Raw genomic sequence first — 15,116 nt, 5'->3', positions numbered from 1 at the left:
GCGAAAGAGAGAAAGAGAGACAGGGAAGAGCGAAAGGAGAAAGAGAGTTAGAAGGAGCTACGTGGTGGCAGAGCGAACGAAGAGGGCAGCATGTCGACGTCCCATTGGAAGGAGAGAGGATTGGAAGTGCAAGAGAACCGATTACTCCCGGAGGGAGCCGAGGGGTCCCCGAGGGGCCAGGATAGCCGGCGCATGCGCGGCGGGCGTGGGAACGCGCGCTCGCGTTCAGACACTGTCCCCTCTTTCTCTGTTGCTCCATCTCGCCCAGCCCTTCTCTATGCTCCTTCTTTCCTTCTTTATCCAACCATCCCCCGATTCCCTTCTTCTTTCATCGAACACGCGCGCACGCGAGAAAAGAAGCTCCGCTTCTGGGCCCAAATCGTTCCTCTTCGTCGCTCTCGCGACGTCTGGGCGAGGATCCCCGACCACGGCCGACCGCGCACGATCCAAGGCCCCGCGGGCATGGAGTTATTCCTTCAGGGGTGCTCAATATCTGGGTGATCGTTCATGCAAATAGACGGGGGATAAGGATAGCGAAATTCTTCCAAGCGTGAACTTGTTCGAGTCGAAATTTTAATTACAGACGAGGGGGACTTGGAGGGCAGAAGTGAAATTTTACGGTAGATGTTTGCATAGAAATGGAAGTCTAATTAAATAGTGCTAATGTTACTTATGGGGATGGAAGGATTACGAAGAAGTACGAAATTTTGTTTATAATTTTGATGCACATACGCACTGGTAAATGAAGAACGAAATCGTACGACAACGCACTGCGATGTGGTCACTGCAGGATGCCGAGGATAAAAAAAGAAGAAGTATTTTGACAGCGCTCAGCAACCTTCGTCATCCTGCATCGATCGTAGTGTCGTGTCTCCTCTGAGTTCGTTCACTTATAGAACAAAGGCCCTCACGTTTCGACTTCGTGATTTATCTTCGTACCGAGCGAACCGTTCGCCTTAATTCTGAATAATATCGTGTACGGTTGATCGGATTTTTATTGCATCGTTCGACGTAACATTTCGGACAGATAAGTTAGCAAACGGAACGTGAAACATTTCGCGACAGAACAGATGGCAATGATTGCTGGTAATGGCAGCCATCAATTCGTTGGAAGCCGCTCGTTCGACGAATGGAAGGAACCACGGGAAGATTTTTGACGTTTCAAAGACAACGGAAGTGTGTAATTCTATTTGAATTACAATTCAAACGCAATAATTATGATACTAATTTTAACTGAATAAACTTTGAAATATTCTTGGAGCTGTGATTTACAGCTGCGAAGATCATGGAATCAGTTCGATGACCACCCTTCTTAAACAAGGGTGAAAACATTTTGGTGACACGCAGACGCGCGATAATTGTAGCAAGGGTGAGTTTGTACAACGTGAATTTCTTGTACTTGCATACACGAGTGACCCTAGTAGCCGTTCAGGATTAAAATAATTCTTTGAAAGAAACCGTCAACCCGTGCAGGATACAAACGCGCACGCCTGTACAAAAGCACCCTATGACTCGCAGGGGATACGCGCACGTTGTCGTTCATCATCCTGCATATGTTGCGCCGTTCGACCAACCCTTGCCTGCGCGATACGAAACTGCAAGGGTGGTGGTGAAATTTCCGGGGTCGGTCACAGCTGCGCGAAAAGAGTTCCCTGGATATTTTAACTAAAAACCTTCCCCTAACCGAATAATCGTGAAAAAACTGAAAAAAAAAACCTCGTGACTTTTGTACACCGAACACCATAAATATCAGAAATCTCTATTAAAGAACAGTGATATTATGGCGTAATAAAAACTTTGGAAAATACAGAATATTGGATGAATAATGAAAGTTGCTAGAGAAAAACATTGAAATGGAAAAACAATATTATTTTTCTGCTCGAAAGAACCCTTGCTACGTCGAGAGGTGTTCGATTCCAACCGAAAATCTATGGGGGTCACGTGCTGGACACACGTGACCTGTCTACACGCGATGCATTTGAACGCACGCATAAACGCATCCACGTAAACACGTAACTGTGCAAGTGCATATTCCGTGCGCGATGGCCGCAAGGGACACGTGTGTATCTTTAGCGGACACATAAGCACACGTACGTGCGCGAACGTGATCAGCCAAGGGGTGGTTTCTCCTTCATTGTACAAGATCCATCATCCGTTAGCGGCAGCTTTAATTCACCGTATTGTCAAGTGGCACTAGCCAAATTTGTTATTGTATTGGATTATGGTCATTTTATGCGGGGGCCTCGGATGATAGAATACGAGTGCCATCGAAATTGTATGATCGATGGAGTAGCCGTGGTCGACCTATTGTTGTAATAACTTTTCTAATACGGAGAACTACCCAAGTGTTACACTCACTTATTAATGAAACTTTGCCAGCTTGTAGATTATAGCATAGCTGTAATAGTTATTCAAAAGGAGACAAATTATCATTAAAAAAAAGAAAAAAAATGTTGGGAACCAAGGATTTGAACCGTGGATCTCTAGATTCTGCCCCCAAAAGGGGGTATAGGCGTGTTCAGCTCGACGAGCTCTACAAGCTGGCAGTTTTATTAATAAGTGACTGTAACACTTGGGTAGTTCCCCTTGTAAGTATGCCAAAAATATTCCTACGAATATGTAACTATAACGAGTATAAAAGTTTCTGTTTTATTCCCCTGTAATAAAGTTTGAAATTATTCTGAAAGATGACAAAACGTTAAGTCCAAGGAACAAAATTTTTCCTCGATATTCCCGGTTCCTAAATTTCCCGAAATGCCTACATTTGCATAAACGTGGACGGTGGTAACGGAGGCGTCGAACTGATTGATGCAAAAGTGAAACCTACGAGAGTCCGAGATAAAGGTAATTTAGATGCGTCGCCGGGTCACGACTGATGACTATTACCGCTATTACCGGATCCCGGCCCATCTCGTTCCATCCCATTCCGGTACCATCCCACGCCATTCTCTTGGTATTACATCCTATCGATGCGAGTTCAAGCTTCGAAACCAGCAACGAGAAATATTCTTTTTTTTTTTCTTTTTTATCAATAAAAACGTTCGTATTTCTCGTGAAAAAATTTCCAAAGAAGACATATCATTTTTTTTGTCTCATTTGCAAGTAAGAATACCTTCTTAAGCTTCCTCTCTTTTCCTCGTATTTTCCGCCATTTCTTATCCTGTTCGCGTGGGAGGCAGCGAAACGTCCGGTTCTCTCGCGTTTACCTTTTCTCTCTCTTTCACCCCCTCGATTTGTTTCTCTCCCTGTTTGAACCCTTCCCCTCCTCCCCTTCTTGGTCGTCGATCACCAAGGAGGCGAATAATAACGCCGTTCGTCGTTTGCGGAGCAGTTGAACCCGGTCGTTTCGCTCGCGATCCCATGACACGCACGTCAAACAACGCCCGATCCGTGAAACGGCGACCAGGATACAACAACGCGTAATTACGATAATGAGAACGGAATGGAATGCATGTACTCACTTGCAATGCGACTCGCCGCGCGGCGATGACACGCAGACTCCTCCGTTCTTGCAGGGACTCGGCGAACACGACACAAAACCTGTAACAGAAATAAAATTGAACGAGTTAATTAAGTAGCAAAGAGTGAAATCAATTTTTCAATGTTAAAAGTAGGAATTCTTTGAAACTAAATTACGTTTGCATTGAAATCTAATTGAAGGGTTGAAATGGAAAAATAGAATCTATGTTCTTCGAGATAAGAAAGTTTTGTGGAAAATCTACGATTTCCGTTTCTTGGACGAATGGTTGAAAAAGTTGGAGATGGCGTTCGTTTATCGTGGCAGCAATTAAAGGCCAGTTGGAGAAGGCAGAAGGCAAGGGGTTACGGTGAATCCCGGGGGAACCTTTGACACGCCGTGCAAAGTGAACTTTCGTGTATCCCTCCGTTTCGAAGAATACAAAGAGATAAGGATAGGACGAGGGAGAGAAAAAGGATGCACCTTTAAGGGAGCGAAAATATCGAAGACCCTTAGCACTTCGGGTGTAAACGCGAGCTAACTAGAGATCAGCCGATCGACCGAACCACCCGCGCACATCCTGCTTAACCATTGCCGGAACCTTGGCTTGAATAATTTCACACGAGTCGAATGCTTGCACGTGCAACTGACGCACGTGCAAGACAGAGAACCCTCAAGTAAACAAGCCACCTTTGCTAATATAACAGACATCGAAAAACATTCCAAATTTATGCCCTGACGGACGTGTTTCATTCTCCTTCGATATTTCCTTTACTTCCTCTTCATTTTCGTACTAAACTTTAGAATACTAATTTATTTTTATAATAAAAATTGTAAAATACTTATCCCTTCTTGTATTACGAAATTCACATATTAAATTTCGAATGATGATAAATTGAAAGCTTTCAATGCCTTCGTGCAATTTTAAATAGCAAAAACCATATAACGTTATTCGATCGTTAAATTCGTTGAAAGCTCATAGGAATAACAAGATCTGACATTAAAATAAATGGGTCTGATACGATTATCCGGGCATCGTTGCTTTAGTTAAGTGCTTCGTACGTATGTTTCTCCCTGCCCGAGGACCAGCACGATATCCTATCCTTGCATACATTTGTATACCTTACCTTTAATATATTCCTTTTCGTTGGAATCATTAATGTCGAACCTCGACTAACATTCCCGCTAAATCACACACTCGGAAAACGTGTGTTTAAAAGTCGATTAACGTGGCCAGCTTGGCATAAAGTACACACACCGAGGAACTAATGCGCGCACCGAGCACGCCTGTAATAACGTAGCAAATAACTGCTTAACATAGGAAAGAAAGGAAGGAAGGCAACAAGACCAGCTCGATGTACTTGCTATTTTATCAGACTGCTTCGAAACACAACCCTACTTGTGTCCACGTGACCTAAGCTCCTATAATTCCATGCGATATTGAAAGTTTCGTACGATTCGAAAAGTATCGGAAAATCATGCAAAGATTTTTCAATCAGCCTTTCTATCACCTTCTTCTCGATGTTACCAAACAACAGATGGTTAAAGTACAGAATAGATTTTGTAACGCCCATAATTAATACCAGCAGGCTCATTAAGAAAAAAAAAAAAAAAGAAAAGGATCTGTTACCAGAATAAAGCACGTGACATAACGATCAGAACTCCGTATGGTGTCGCGTGGGACGCAGAAAGTCGTTCTAACGTTTGTAAATGTCATCTTAATGGCACACATTTCTCGACTTAGACACATGCACACGCAACCATGTGCCGGATCGTTCGTGACACGCGTGTGCACTTCGAATTCACTAGGTTCGTTGTGGATTCGAAGCGAAGACGAGTAACACTTTCCAAATTTTCGCAAGACGTCGAACCGTTGGTTCGTTGCGAAAAACAAATGCCTATTAAATATTTATTTCGAGGAAGCATATTTGCACGCGCGACGGGTCGAACGTCAAAGTGTGGGATCATTGGCCAGTTAGGATCGACGAGACGATTCAATCCAGGCTGAGAAAGACGAGGGGATGAATCGAATGGTCGCACACAACGAACCTGCGCGCTTCGTTGTCGTCGCGACAACGACGAAGACAAGTACCAGAGCGTCGCAACGTCCGCGACAAGACGGATGAGATCAGTTAAACCAAACTGCCTTCGTGACAAATCCTCCGTTTCCTCTGTCGGTTCGCCACTCCGTTTCACTCTCGCGTTGACGCGGTTGCGTGTATCTACAATCGTGCACGCACACCACGCACCATTGTAATTTCTATGTAGGACGTACGGTTTTAATGTGATTCCTCAGGATTTCCGTCCAACGACCGACCGCTCTGATTAGACAGAAGCCACTGTTAATCCGAAGCAATCTGCTCGAAAAACCATAAGGATGCCACCAGAGTTGAATTCAATTTTATGAAAAATATTTTTTCATTACAACATTTATATCAGAGCTATTTGAAATAATATTTTATCCAACTCTGCTGGTTATAAAATGATTCGAAGAAGACGATTTGTGCGGATACAAGCGTTTAGAGGAAGAAAATGATTGATGCGCGGAAAAAGAGATGGAAAGTAATGGTAATTCTGACAATGCGTGAAAGGAAATTGCACGAAGAACAGATTCTAGTAGAATTCAATGAAATTTTAGCCATTAGGGTGTCGTAACGAGCGAAGCATTTCCTCTTTTCACTGAAACCGAACGGGAAGAGCCCTGCAGGCATGGACGCTCGCACAATAATCCGCGAGGCTCGAGGGAGTAAAAAAAGAGATACGGCTTTAATTGTTTCAATTTCAGAGTAAATTGCATCGCCAGTAGAAAGCCAGCGTTGAATTACGCCTTCCTTCCTGCTTGTCCGCGGAATTAATTCGCGCCCGCGCTAATAATGGAACCTCCGTGCAAATTGTCGCGAAAGTAAAAAGAGAACAGACGAGTCTTACGTCATACTTTAATCATAAGGGTATTAAAAGACACGCGTAACCATGTATTTTACTAACTTTCAACTTTCAATTGCTCGATCATCTTAAAAAGGATTCTAATCGTCTGATGCTTTTCCTCGAATAAATCAGCTTAACGATTCATTAACGAATACCAAGACGATCATCTAGGCGTTGAAACGTACGGAGCCACATTACCACGCGATAACGTGATAATAAATGTGTGGTATATAATCAGAGATTCGAATCGGCTGTGCGCGGGTGCGTGCCATCACGCTTCTTGTCGGAATTGCGTGTAGTTATGCTGCGCCGTTCGTGGATCTCGCGAGTTTCAATCGCGACTCTATTGATACCAAACGTGCAGGAAGATTCATGGATTCACGGGAATCCGATATTCCAGGTACATAAACAGCCATTAGGGAAGAAACACCATAAACCTGTGCGAATAAATGATTCTATCGCAGCTGGGAAATCATAGAATAATTTAGAATTTCACTTGTTTCGAATTCTTTGTCTGTTCTTTGTCAAAATAATTCAAATCGATATGACCATAAAGGGTTCACCCCGATAAAAACGCGACAGTGAATGGTATAAGGGTAATTGAAATCTAAAATTCAATCTGTTGCACGCTGCACCCGAACTAACGACGGTGTCAATGCCGTCAAGCTGCATACTATCTCGAGTCCTCTCCAACAATACTTTCCTCCTCTTCTGCCGTTCTTTGCACGCAGACTTGTTCCCTCCTCGAGGATGAGCATCGACAAAGAGGGATGTACTCTCAATCAGCGTGGGCGACGATTTCTCGCTACGGCTCGCGATACCTTGCGAACCGCCCACGTATAAATCAGGAGCGATGCGGGCGTGCCTTTAACGCTATTCTCAGAACCGATCTTTTCAAGTCCCTGAACCCGTACAGTGATATCGGTTAGTTAGATCGTTGTCGATTTACTGGGTGAAGATTTCCATTTCCTTTTTTTTCCAATATTATTTGCTAATCTACTGGCAAGTATTCGAGCGTTTAAAGTAGATACAAGATCCAAGAAATGTCCTCAAAGAATTTCCTTCTCCGTTTCAATGTGCATACAGCTGCGATACGTTATTGTAGGTACACCTAGCATAGTGCATTAATGGAGGTGGGTAGTGCGAGTCACGATCTCTCGGATTACGTAATCGGTTGCAACGTGCGAGCATATCAGAACAGCGGTAAGATAGACGCTCGATTTACAATCATCTACCACGGAATTATAAACGACCCCTTCTTTGGCGAAGAATTCGCCAGGTGCGAGGTAGCCACCCTTGACAACCCGAAGATCCACTTTTACTATTGATGACCTCGCGTTTCAAAAGGCCACCGCGCATCGGTATACCGAGGTCGAGGGTCATATTTTCCTTATCATTATCGCACCTTCGATACCTATAATCTTCCTTTTTTCATTAAATTATACCAATCTCGAGGTGAGAGGTTCAAGAAGATGAAAGGACCGATCAATTTCATTCGGAGTGAAGAAATTACGAAAGAAGCGTGACAAAATCGAAATGTTAAACGCGAAGATTCAGGGAGTACGTTACTAAATTTGCAGTGACAGAATGCTGTAATATTAGCTAGAGAGAATCAAGTTCTCTGCCTGATGCTACGTATCGCAATTAGTAAGCGTTCTCAGAATGGACATCCGATATGAAAATAGAACATTTTCGAAGGATTGCGGTGATAATTAAAAGATTAGATATTCAATAGTATGGCTGTTTTAAATCTGGATTGAAATTATCGTCACTGGCAATCGATTCAACGTATCCTTGTGAAAAGGAATTTACTTCGCAATGAATGAACATTGAAGGTTTTGCGTCATCGACGCTATTCAACCTCCGGTTGATTCACTGCATGGAAATGAATGAACCTAAGAAGAAAATCGAAGACCAATTGTACGGTATCGAGTAAAGTAGGCTTCCTTTGGAAAGAATTCTCAAAACCTTAATCTCGACGATATTAATTTAAGAAATTTCAAATGCATTCGACATTCAGTGTTCATAAATTAGACTAAAGTAACGTTAACTGATTTATGACACTTAACATCGCCGGCCGCGGACACTCGAAACGATGATAAATCATTAATCCGTTATTCGGTAACCTCGGGAAATTATTGCACGGTTAGTCAACCCGATGCAACATCCAGGTGAGTTAATGCAGCCTGCATTATCCTTCACAAATATTAACGTCGTCCGCGAACGAACGTGCCACGGGTAACTCGTTTTTCCTCCCGTTGAATTAATAGTTCGTCGTAAATCAAAATGGCAGATCGCGACACAAAATTCGTCAAAATTCTTTTACCCTATGTACGAATAGAAAATAACTGTCTTTGTAACTAAATACTCGGCCCTTTGAAGTTACACCAATTTCAATAATTAATTAATCGAAGATTCGATCGATATTAAATTACGAAAGGTGGATAAAAAGGTAAAACCTATGTTTCAAGAATCGAGAGGCAACCGTTTGACCCACGCGTGCACGGGTGCTCCATCACTTAGCTTTCGATAAATTAACGATGATCAGTCGACGGCTAACCAAGGCGAAATATGGAACGCGATAAATGATAACCCATTAAGGCACTCACATCCGACCCCGGTGAATCGGTCCCAACAAATCAGAGCACCGAGACTCGAGTACAAGCACCGTGGTGTGCAATCGTGGCCCGTTACCTTGCTCGTTCTTCAGCATTAGAGGGAAAGCCTCTTCTCTACTAATCCCACAGCTGACCTAGCTGATAACGTTCATTCCACATCGCTGATTTCACACTCGTCAAAATATTGTTACGTCTAATTCATTGCGTCACGCGAAATATCTACGCTCGCGGTAGTAATCAACCCTAATGAAGATGAGAAATAAAACGAGATAGTAATCTTCGCACGTGTTACTATGCATCCATGCGTTTCCTGTAATCCGTTCCATTTACAGAGAATCGTATAAGATGCTGATTAACAGAAATACCTACTTCGTTAATTAAATTTAAGTCGTTAAGAAGGTATTGATCAGTCGTACTCCGTGACGTTTCTAGAATAAGGTATCGGCTAGCTGGATTCGGAAAACACGTGAATTTGCAAGAAAGTGTCCCCATTGCGATGCAAATAAGCACCGTGTCACGGCGTATACGATTCTGATTGCTTCGCTCGCTGCGTTCGCCATGGAAACGCAGAATGCGAAAGATTACGTGCCGGAGCCGCGATTTTATTCTCTGAAAGCTGGACGTGCCTAAGCTGCACCGGTGCTTGTGCTAAGGATATACTCCCACGCCGATTCCTGAGGACGTGCGTCTCTCCCTCGTGAGAAACGGCTTCCGACAAAGTGTTGTTCGATAAAGAAAAATATTCGCGTTACCGTTCGATCCCGTTATTTTTTATACGGTGTACATTTTAATACCGTGTATCTCTTCTGTCGTTAAAGTGTCGGAGGTTACTTTGTAATCCTCCGGATCGGAGGAGGGACAATGAAATGGTCTGACAAGCAGCGCGTTAAAAAATGTACCTTAAAACGCGCCGCGACAATTTAAACGCCTACCACGTGGCTTTCGCCGCGTCACCGACAAGAAAACAAATCGTCTTTCGCGGTTATCGGCCGCGTCAATCGGTGCGCTGCCACCGGGTAGACACGTAAATTTCGTCGACTGTGTGGGAGACGATCCTTACGTCTGGCACACGGTGATCTTGACAGTGGAATCGAGAAGAAGCACGTCGTCTCCTACTTGCGATAACGCGTTAAATAATCGCCGCGAAATCCGCCGATTCACTTTTACGAGCATCGAACACTCGATAAATAATTTATTATTCTGCGATAACACGTTTGGAAATATTGTTTCGAAATTGGATCATTTTCTCGTCATTTTCGATGCCCACGGAGATGGACATTTTCCCAGAGGAAACCTGATTTTATCGCGAGTATACTTCAATCCCTATCATTGAAATTTCATTAAAATCGAAGTGGTTACACTTTGAAAGCTTGCCAAAGGCACACGCAAACGTATTTCCAACAGCATATACATTAATCCCCATAACATATATCAGGATCAGTGAAATCAGTAAGACGGACCGCGCTCTATATAATTACCGAACTTTTTTCCGTCATCTCTGAAACGTTGCTGCCGCGTGATTATTTCGGAATCACGTGGAAGAGAGTTGAAAATCGTTGCACGTCATTGCCAGCTCGACTCGAGTCGGCCGGCACGCATTAGCGGCTCCATTAATCACAATTACGTGAATTCAGATCCTTCGACGAGGAGTGCGTGAGTCCGTGTGCGTACGTGGGCAGGCGGCACGAAGAATCGCGGAGGAGGACGCGTGAGCACGGTGCAGAAAGGGACGAGTAAAAATACCGCCCACTGGGCCGATGGCCGGCCAACAAACCCCTCTTGTCGTCGTGCTCGCAGCGGGTGGATAATCCTCGACCACCGTGGAATTTCGATGGGACAGGAAGACACGGTGAACGCGACGCTACGATCCTTCACGGAATTCTACCGGGCCAACGAAATAATTCTCATCGTCTCGTTCTCGCTTAAGTATCGAACTCACGGGGTTTCTTCTCCGTACGGCGACCTGCACATTCCTCCGCTGTCCCCGATCCGTTTCCCCTTTATCCAGCAATGCTGTTTCGTTAAATTAACCGAATGCCCGACGAGAATCGCGCGTTTTTCCACCGAATCGCCACTCTAGCCCGTGTTTAGCGTCGAAGCGACAGCTTTCGAAGAGGCAAACTTATAAGTAATTAAGAATATTAGGAATACAATCGATTAACCTTGGGCTAAATCAGGGTATTTAACTTCTGCCATTGATCCGAATGCAAGTGAAATTTAAATGCCCTGCTACCTGCACAATGGCCAACTGATCTGCTAAGCCGGCGTAAAGAACAACGTAACAATGCACAATGACGCATCCGAAGAACGATTTCTTTCGATTGAATGAAAGTTCTGAATGAACAGTTCAACGATCGCTTCGCCGCATGATAAATGTTGCTCGCGTATAAACGCACATAAATATCGAGGTAAATGTGGCCAGCTGAACGATGCTATCGAACGGTCACCGATTGCACGTGCACATTCATACTTTTTGCCCGATCCAGCCAGAGACCCATCGTTCTCAACGTCGTTTAAATGGAATTGCTTCAGTGGGACGAAGGTAGCTGAACCACGAGCGGACAGCAGAAAAATTATCGTACGTAATGGACGATGGTTGTTAATTTCGCGGCGACGCGAACGCGAACACGTCAGTTTTGAAATCGTCAGCGAACGAGATCCTGTGCGGATAAAAGTGGATATGGAAAAACTCGTTTAAGAGTTTCGTGGATCTGCCTTTCTCGCTGGATTTTTCTACCCTTTTTAGCATGGAACGCGCGTCACGCGCCTCGATCGTCGATGCAACAATCCGGCACGGCTGAGAAAACGTGCTCCCCACAGCCAAATATGGCACTAACGAGCGCGACTTCTTATGAAACCGGAGAAACGAACAGTGCACCGAGAATCGTTCGATAATTTCCTGTGCTTGATCGATTCCTCGTATCATCCGAACACTTTCTCGTATTCTCCAATTCTGATTCCATGCGATCGCGAAAGAAACTTCTTCGAATTTTCCTAAATTTCTTAATAAATTTCTAAATTGGTTAGTTTCAATTTTCTTACAGTCCGGTAATTCAAAAAAGGGGTTAAAGTTAAATTACTGTTACCTCGAGGTTCGAGGGTTAAGACAGCTCAAGGATAGCCAGCATTTCCAACCAAAGTGCACCCTATCTTCTCGATAAGTTCGACCTCGAACAAGCGAAAGCGAGAGCTGATCGCTGGAGAACCGAGCGTCGTAGACGCGTCTTGTATTTGCTTGTCGAAAGAACTTTTACGATCGAACACCAGAAGCGTACGAGTTCACTGGTGGATCTCAGCTATCTCTCAGGTTGCACCGGTTCCAGTGCACGTGCTACGTGTGCCGAGTTTCTTCGGCGAGCAAGCTGCAACCGCGTACCACCAGCAGTACAATGCCAGGCATTCCATTGTGTACTTGTACACAGTATACACGGCCACGAATTTGCCTTTTCCTTTATTACACACTGCAGCCAGTCCGTGCTGTTTACTTATTATCCTTTGACGAGCGTGGTCGTAAAAAGAGTAAACCAACGATTACGCTTTTCTTTCCCTTTTCGAGTAGAACATCTTGGAAGCGTATTATTTCATTTTTCAAGGCTTCATTTTGTAAATTTCGTATTGGAACAACCTGAGTCAGGTTAATTATTTTCAATTGGCAGCGAAGAAAAAAAGGATTCGAAGTATTTTAAAATGAATTAATAAAGAAAAGATCGATAACATCCAGATCGGATAGAGGTCTGGCTACTTTCACTGCAACATTTCCGCGCACGTGTAGTCTGAACGTTTTCGCAAAAGGAGTTCGAACAATAGACGGCAAAAGAATTCTACCCTCCATCGATGCTTTTTTCCCGGCTCGATCTCCAGCCAAGCCGTTGTGTTTCATTATTCCGAAATTCTAGCTCCGGTGCATGATATGCGCAACCTCGACCGGTTCTCCGATCGTTTTCCGTAACGCAAAAACGTATATGGGTGAGACCTGCGGATCTTTTTGCCGCGAGGGTATATAAAATTAGCATAATTTCGATATATTATCCCGTGGCCGTCGAGGAACCACGAAATCCTGTGTGCATAAGACGAACATATCCGAAGGTATGGCTTTATCGAAAATAAACTTGTCTCCTGGTGTATAATTACGAACGGTAACACGAAAATGGTCATTTATGAATTAACTAAATATAATTATTATCTCTTTAGCTTGGCGACCGTGTGCTGGTTTGTCACATGCCTCAATTCATTCTTTTGATATATAAATCCTTTATTATAATATTAAATTTACCTTCATTTTTATTCATAATTAATTTACCTCTCTAATAAAATAATTAGAAATTATTCTAAACGATAAAAGAAAAGACGTCGAGTTAATTAATAAAATTAAGACTACTGTCATTGAATACTCGTCAAAATTAAAAACTACCCTTTCTATAAAATCAAACATTCCCATTCGAAGGCGTCTCGAATATCGTTGAAGAATCTTGAAACCTAAACCAGCCAACGTTTCTCGTGATTCAAAAGTCTGACCGCACTGCGTGCATATTTTATCGATAAAAGTCCTTGCGAGCCTTCAAAAGGCTGATCTTCTGAACACATCGTGTAGACGTATCCTCCGCGATATTCGATACCTGCATCGACACTCAATACTTAACTGGTTCGGACGTCCACCTCTGCTACCTTGTCGAGAGACCACGAACAACCTTTTTCTATTTTCCATACAACATTGTCGATCCACTTGTCCAATCGCATTATCCTCGCCGTGAAGAACATCGACCGCGAGGCGGCGTGAAAAAGGAAAATAAAACCTGCCAGGGTAAAGATCGAGCTCAGCAACGATCGTAAATCAAAGATATTTAATTTTCATTGTTGGAAAAAAGTGTTTGACCCTCGATAACAAGGAAGATCGTCGAGTTGGAAGAAAAAGGTTCCAGGTATGTAGGAACAAGTCACGAGGTCGTATATCCTGGCTTTTGTTTTGATTTCTCTCGTTTGGTGCTTTAGGGTCCTCTCTGGGTGCCGTTTCGGCAGCCAGAGGGCCGAAACGATCGAACGACACGCGCTCGAAGAACATTGGTGAAACGTGGAAGAAGAGTGGGTCGCCATTGTTTTGGGGAATTGAGAGGAGCCAGGCAGAAAAAGAGAAAGAGACAACACGTTCTGGGTCCCCTATTGTATTATAATGGGCATTACGGATATTCGCCTAAGTGGCTCGTACCCCGGGCCCTATTGCGCAATTTATGGCCGTTCGTTAGCCGTCCATATTGTTTTTCGAAGTACCCACCGTAGGGTTTCGTGGACCTGCAAGAGTAAAAGCCCACGTTTTCGGAAACGATTTACACGAGAACCTTTTTAAAACCCTTTATGTACCAAACGAGCTTTCAATGGAGACTGTATTACATTTGTCTTGCTTCAAAGAGTGTACTAATAAAAATAATCTATTTGATGAAAATCTATCAAGAAGAAAAAATAAAATTAATGAAAACATTTCAAACAGTTATAAAGCGAGCATTTTCTTCCCGCGGATAAAAATCATTAGAGAAAATCTCAACGAATCGTATAAAGAAACGTTAAAAAAAGAAGTTCTTGAAGGACGATCGAGAGAAAAACGCAGCTGCTCTCTTCGATATTATCGATTCCTTCGCATGTGACGACGCCGTATGTACCGGTAACTTTGTATAGCCCTGCAAGGGGCCCACGTAGCGGGCGGCAGGGTGAATGGAACATCTGCCGATGGTCGGGGCCCTTCTCCAAATACCACCACCTTGCACTACATTACAGCCAAGGGAATAACGATATACTAACTGTGTCGATAACATTCATTTCTTTCACTAACATTCCGTCATATTTTCAACGGTTCCTCCAATTATACGTTGAACCCTTCTACTCTGATCTAATATCGTACTAATTATTATTCTAATACTTCCAAGTGGAAACATTAATTAATAATAATAATGAATAATTATTTAATCGATAATAGTAATTAATCTGTTCTCTAATTGATTAATCAAAATCCGTAGTAATTAAAAATAATTCAAACTGCACACGATATCTATTTTATCGTCTCATTTGATAGCCTGATTGATTGATATTTTTAGTACAGAAAGAATTGAAAGATTTCGAATAAAATG

The 15,116-nt window shown here is 43.2% G+C and overlaps 1 protein-coding gene across 1 annotated transcript in view; it reads right to left on the bottom strand.

Annotated features, from left to right (window-relative positions):
• LOC114871706 (neurogenic locus Notch protein) overlaps positions 1–15,116 on the bottom strand; it is a 161,052-nt gene that overhangs the window by 131,299 nt on the left and 14,637 nt on the right. Inside the window, exon 2 of the mRNA XM_029177932.2 lies at positions 3,462–3,540. Within this exon, the coding sequence (XP_029033765.1) occupies positions 3,462–3,540 (79 nt within the window). The remainder of the gene's footprint in view (positions 1–3,461; positions 3,541–15,116) is intronic.

Source organism: Osmia bicornis, chromosome 12 (assembly GCF_907164935.1).
Source record: "Osmia bicornis bicornis chromosome 12, iOsmBic2.1, whole genome shotgun sequence".
In the NCBI taxonomy this organism is placed as follows: domain Eukaryota; kingdom Metazoa; phylum Arthropoda; class Insecta; order Hymenoptera; family Megachilidae; genus Osmia; species Osmia bicornis.
Note: the sequence above shows the minus strand (reverse complement) of the source record. Positions and strands in the feature narration are given on the sequence as shown.